The 6,000-nt window shown below is 32.6% G+C and overlaps 1 protein-coding gene across 1 annotated transcript; it reads right to left on the reverse strand.

Moving 5' to 3' along the window:
• Positions 1–625: 625 nt before the first annotated feature.
• LOC130636687 (mitochondrial import receptor subunit TOM70-like) lies at positions 626–6,000 on the reverse strand. The gene is made up of 13 exons (XM_057446491.1): positions 5,710–6,000; positions 5,457–5,630; positions 5,021–5,057; positions 4,677–4,766; positions 4,402–4,511; positions 3,872–3,935; positions 3,380–3,508; positions 3,091–3,218; positions 2,312–2,446; positions 1,756–1,980; positions 1,479–1,576; positions 1,133–1,255; positions 626–916 (listed from the first exon to the last, which is right to left on the reverse strand). The coding sequence occupies exons 1-13, from the start codon at positions 5,929–5,931 to the stop codon at positions 751–753; spliced, it is 1,701 nt and encodes a 566-aa protein (XP_057302474.1). The 5' UTR covers positions 5,932–6,000; the 3' UTR covers positions 626–750.

Genomic DNA, 6,000 nt, shown 5'->3' on the forward strand with positions numbered 1-6,000 from the left:
TAAAGCTACGTTAAGAGAACTAATTTTCGCGAATTTCGCTAGTTCAATTTCGCAAAAAATCGGCTTCCGCGAAAATTATTGTAAAACTTGCTATCCGCGAAATTCGCGAAAATTATTCCCACGAAATACATTTTTCTTTTTTTTGAAAAATGCTTCACTATTTCTTTTTCTCCTGTTTGACCCAGACATATATAATGTGTATTTCAACTTCAGTAGTCTTTATTTAACGTCTTATACATAAATACGCTTGACAAACGGTATAAATTGAGAATGAAAATGTCATTAAATCCTCTTTTCGCGAAATGTAATTCTCGCGACATATTAGGACTTGCCAACTTAGTGAAAATTAGTTCTAGCTAAAATTAATCTTTTTTAAACAGCTTGAAATAATCCTTAATTTACAAGCAGATATTTAAGACAAAGGTTTTCCTTTTAAAAGAAAAATCCAAAAGATGTATAAAATCACAAAAATAGTGTAAAAAGACACAGAATTGCAGTGAAAGATAAAAATTTCATAAAAATTATATTGTAGAAAAATGAGGACCATACTGCGTGGCATAGACCTTCGTATGAAAGAAAGCTAAAACGATTTCAACCACCACGTCAACAGATTACAATAATAAAATGATGAAAATCTATCTCATTTAGCAGAAAGCAATATACATTTCTAAATAGCTTCAACCACTCTTCGATATCGTACATTTCTAATCCATTTGTTGCACACACAATACATTATGGTATTGCTTTGCATCACATCATACCGGGCATGCTGGGTAGAGTTATTCCGTATAATTTAGTCACTTTACTCTGCGCTTTAGCTGCCTCCAATAAAGAGAATGTACTAGCCATCTCAGCTTCTGTGCGAACAAGATCAATCGCTCGTTCGAAAAGTCTGACAGCTTCTTCATTGTTACCTCTAAAATTAAACATAACTCATATTACCGATGTTCAACCAAATGTTAAGCACTGGTTAGTAATTGGTCAATTTTGTACAGCTTATGATCTCTCATCGCTTTTTTTTACGATGAAACTGAAAAAATTAATCGCTTTTTGTTCAGCAAATTGTCATTGGTTTATATACCCCGCCCTACCGTGCACATATAGATTTCTCCTGTTTGAAACATCGACTTACTTCTGTACTTCTAATGTTGCAAGTGTTTCGTAAGCAAAGTCGCATTTATCGTCCAACTCGATCGCTTTTCTGATAAGTTTAGTGGCCTCCTCTATATCTTGTTTCCATTGCAGCGTAAGGAGTCTAAAAGCCCGGACAAAATAGCAAAAGTGACATCAAATGTTAGCGAAATCGACATTTTCAAACCAAATACATGTGCGTGCAAGTTAATTCGCAATTATTTTTAGGCTGGTTAAAAAAAACGGATTAAATACAAAGAAACGAGTTAAAAAAGAAACAGGTCATAAACCAAGTTGCATAGAGGTCAGAACATATATAATATGCACAAAAGCGCATCGAGACTTACGCCTTATAGACATAAGTGGTTGGATTGTATGGAGCCAATGAGATGGCTTTTTCTAATTTCTCTGAAGCAGAATTCAAATCTTGTTGATCTTGGAGAAGCTAAATAGAACAAGAATTCAGAAGAGTGAAAGAATGACGAAATTGAATTGGAATATCACAAAAAGCTTTACCTCCCGCCAAAAATAAGTTAATAACATATAAAAGAGCTTGGAAAGGAATTTTTTTTAGGTTTATATTGATATCAAGTTGATAAAGATTAGTTTAAGTAGTTACATTACCTGTCCGTATAAACTCCAGGCTTCTGCGCAATTCGGAAAATGTTTGATCGTCTCTTCTAACACTGCATTTGCTTCCTTCAACATTGACGGTGACATCATTTGCATGGCAATTTTACATAAACAATACCCCAATTGAATACGTGGTGCTACAAAGTTTGGATCAAGCGACATAGCTTTCTCGAATTCTTTTTGACCTTCGCTCAGTCTTTCTGTCAAGAAGTAAAGCTAGAAAAACAATCAAGGTTTTGTTGGTTCGTAGAACACACGGTGGTACCAAAAACAAATGAAATTCTACTTCTAATGAGCGAACAAAACCGCAAACGAACTGAACTTCTGAAAAGAACATTGCTAATAACCACAATATTCAAGTTTTACAACGTCTAGACGTCAGAAATAAAAAATAAACAAAACAAAACAAAAAATATTTAAAATTGCAGATCAGAAACAAAATAGACACCAATGCAACATCCATACACGACAAAATCATAAAACGTATTTTTTTGTTCCATACCACTTATACGACAGTGACTAACAAAACATGAATATAAAACTTTACCTGCCCTCTATGGTGATAAATATTTGCATTGTTAGCATCTATTTTGATAGCTTCATCGAAGTCTGCGTAGCATTCAGCATCTTTGGCTTCTTGCATTTTTAAACTTCCTCGTTTTATGAGAGCATCAATCTTCAACTAAAACAACACACAATCGCGTCTATTAATGAATAATACGCTGACCATTGGTCCACCAACAAAACCAAACAACACCTAGAATTACTAGTTGGCTTAGGCTTTTAAAGTGTCCAAAAAGTTGTAATGTAAAATACAAATTCCGTTTAAAAATAGACAGTTTAGTCATTTCATAAGACACAACTTCCCATATCAAGTCGTATTAGTTTTGTTGCTTTCATAACGTTCTTATTCCCCCTCTTGGTTTCTGCTAGCACAAAAGGAGAGTTTTAGCAAGGTCAGTTTATCCAGAATTGATTTTTTATAGTAGTTAACAAATGACGAGCAAAGAGAAGTGTAACAAATTAAGCCTCAAGCAAGTGAAAAATATAATTTTCATCAGTTTATTATTTTTTCTGTGAAATTACAAAAAAATAACTTCGTGGATATTGACAGCGTTGAGGAACTGCGCGGGGACTCGCAACATTTCCACCTCATCCACCAACAAAGATCATGTCTTTTTTTTTCTTTTTAATAATTGTCAAAGCTAAGCCAAACAGATAATCAACATTATAAGCAAAAAAATCAACCTAGGTTTGATAAATTGAGGAACAATTATAAAGCTGGAGTGGCGTTGACTACCGAGTTATTGTTGGATGATAACATACTTTTTCATATCCTTTAGTATCTTCAGCTTGAATAACACCATCAAAATCATCCATTGCTTTACCAACATAACACATTAAGGTATACATTGTGCCACGAAGGAGGAGAGCGTAGATTTTATATTTTCCATCTAGAGAATTATGATAATATAAATGGCTGTGTAATATCAGGCGAACCAAATTTAATGATAATGACAGCGCAATGGACAACGATGACAAAAAAGACGACAACAATGACACAATGATTACAACAACGATAACGACAACACCAACAAAAACGACAGATACTAACCATTGTCTATCTCTTGTGTACATAAGTCAACAATATTTTCATATTCTTTATTTTTCATATGTGTTAAAATTTTAAAATATGTACATTCTGAAGTCTGCTCATTTTCGGGGAAGTCAACAGAGAATACATCTAAAATATACACATGCAATAAATACATCAGCAAATATATCAGTGTTGCAAATGACCGGGGATTCCAGCTGATTTTTCCTAAGTCAGCACGCTTTTTACCATAGAATGTAAAAGGATTACAAATCAATGGTTTTCAAGGTTTTTTTGTAGTTGTTCTTTGAATCTTGTTTTAAAAATTTTATTTTTTACAGCATATAATTAAAAAAATACTTAAAAGGAACTTTCTTGAAAATACTTGTAAGTTTACCCAGCTCTAATTCAGATCATTTTAATATCACAGAATATTCCAAAATTCAAGGCAGAGGATTTTGGTAAAAAAGTGAATGGATATAGTACGATATGTTCAGATGTAACCACTCTTACCTTTATTAAAAGAGTCTAAGTAAGATTTCACAAATACTGGTGATGGTAGAACATGTGGGCGTGTCTAAAACAACAAACACAGTTTACAAGTAGGTGGCATGAATTTTTCTGACAATAAACCGATTCCATTATACATTCAGCGTGGTAATAACATGTATTGGCAACTTTTTTGGAAGAGCAGTTACCATGTTTGCCTAGATTCTGTTTTTAGAATGGATGTTATACACAACAGAAAAAGGTATAATTCTCTGCAAGATCCTATTAATGCAGCGATTAATAGAACATAAAGGTCATCTTGCTCAAATAACGTTTACTCTAACAGTATTTAAGAGTCATCTAAAAAACTCATTAAATATAATCCAGTCTTAACTAGAACCAAAGAATCTCGCAAATTTAAATTTTCCCTGAGAAGCCCAAATCCCACTAAATTCCCCAAGATTCCTGGTGTTTCTAAGTGAATGCAAAATCCAGCTAAATTCCAAAAGTTTTTTATGAGCACCGAAAACAACAACAACAACTGTAATAACTACCTTAAAATATTCTGCACCCAATTCTTTTCCAATTGCTTTCAGTATTCGGTCTGCTAATATCATACTGGGTTGATTTTGAAAACCTTCTAACAAGCAAACAGCTGTGACATCTGCAAAAAATACACAAAGTTACTGTATCACTTTGAATAGGCCTTGTTTGTTGAAAAACACTTTTATAACACACATCAATGGCATTTTTTTTACCACAACCATGTAAAATCATACCAAACTTGATTATTTGCAACCAGCATAAATAAAATTAAAAATATTTGAACCTTCTAGACAATCTCTTTTTAAGTCCAGCGCTTCATGTGCCCTTGCTCTTCTTAGCAATGCTTTTGTATATTTCGGATTCAACTCTATAGCTAAAACGCAATAAAAAACCCTTGTTTATAACACATGTAGAAATCAGACATTATTTCTTAACCAATAAAAATTTTGTGAAGTTTTTTCTGACCTTAAATCAAATTGTTTTTTTTTTACACTAAATATTTCTGACCCAGTTAAAACAATACAATGGTCAAAGGACTTGGTACTTTCCTTGTTGCGAACAGAAAAAAAAAACAGTTTTAATGTGCAATAAAAATTATAAGGTTTTACAACTAAATATTACATATACCTTTTGAGGTATCGTCTGCAACATTTTGCCATTTTTTCTAAACAATAAAATCACATACTCTAGGTGGTCCAGGTGAAAGTTGCAATTAACAAGTTTTACATTTAGTATGGTAAAACATTTAGGATAAATTTACATAAAACACGAGCCCAGTAAATTTATCCCAAGTTAATCATTCAACAGTAAAATATCATATAAGCTTTGTACATATTGTAAACATTGAAAAGTATTGCATGACAGGTATTCATATAATAAGAGTAAGGATATCTTTTCAAATCACAATAAATTTTTAAAAAAATTATTTTGTTAATCCTAATTTTTTTGCTGTTAAACATTGAAGCATGATCTCTCAAAGTTTTACTGGAATTTGCAGAGAGTTTGCGATATGTGACAGATTATCAAAAAGTATACTAAATACACAATAAAGAATTCATCATACCAGTTGCTCATAAGCTGCAGCTCTATTTTGATAAAATGTTGCTATTTCTCCAACATTATCCTTTGGACAGAATTCCAAAGCTTTAGTATAACACTCTATGGCTTGTTCAAACCTTCCTGCTTTGAAATATTTGTTTCCTTTTGATTTGGACGACTGTGCTATTTCTAGTGGTGTCTATAGAAACAATTTAAAAGTTATCATTGACAAAACAAAAAAGCTTAGCATTTTAAATTGTAATTTAAATAGTTCTTACACCAGTTTCTTCCCCAGACGTAATTTGGGGCGTCACCACAGCCACTGGTGCGCCATCAGTCCCTTTGACAGATTTTGTTTGTGTTTCACTTGTGGATGTTTTTTTGGTATAATAATAATATAATCCTCCAGCAACACATAGTGTAGCAACAGGCACTCCAATGTAGATTGCAAGCTCTTTTGTGGAAAGTCCAGTTTTTTCTGATGTATTATTTGAATCCATTTTCAGCTGTATACTACCCAATAGATTTTAATGTAAAAATCTACAACAATAATTGGTTGGAAAAGAACA

The sequence above is a fragment of the Hydractinia symbiolongicarpus genome, chromosome 3 (assembly GCF_029227915.1).
Source record: "Hydractinia symbiolongicarpus strain clone_291-10 chromosome 3, HSymV2.1, whole genome shotgun sequence".
Classification (NCBI taxonomy): Eukaryota; Metazoa; Cnidaria; class Hydrozoa; order Anthoathecata; family Hydractiniidae; genus Hydractinia; species Hydractinia symbiolongicarpus.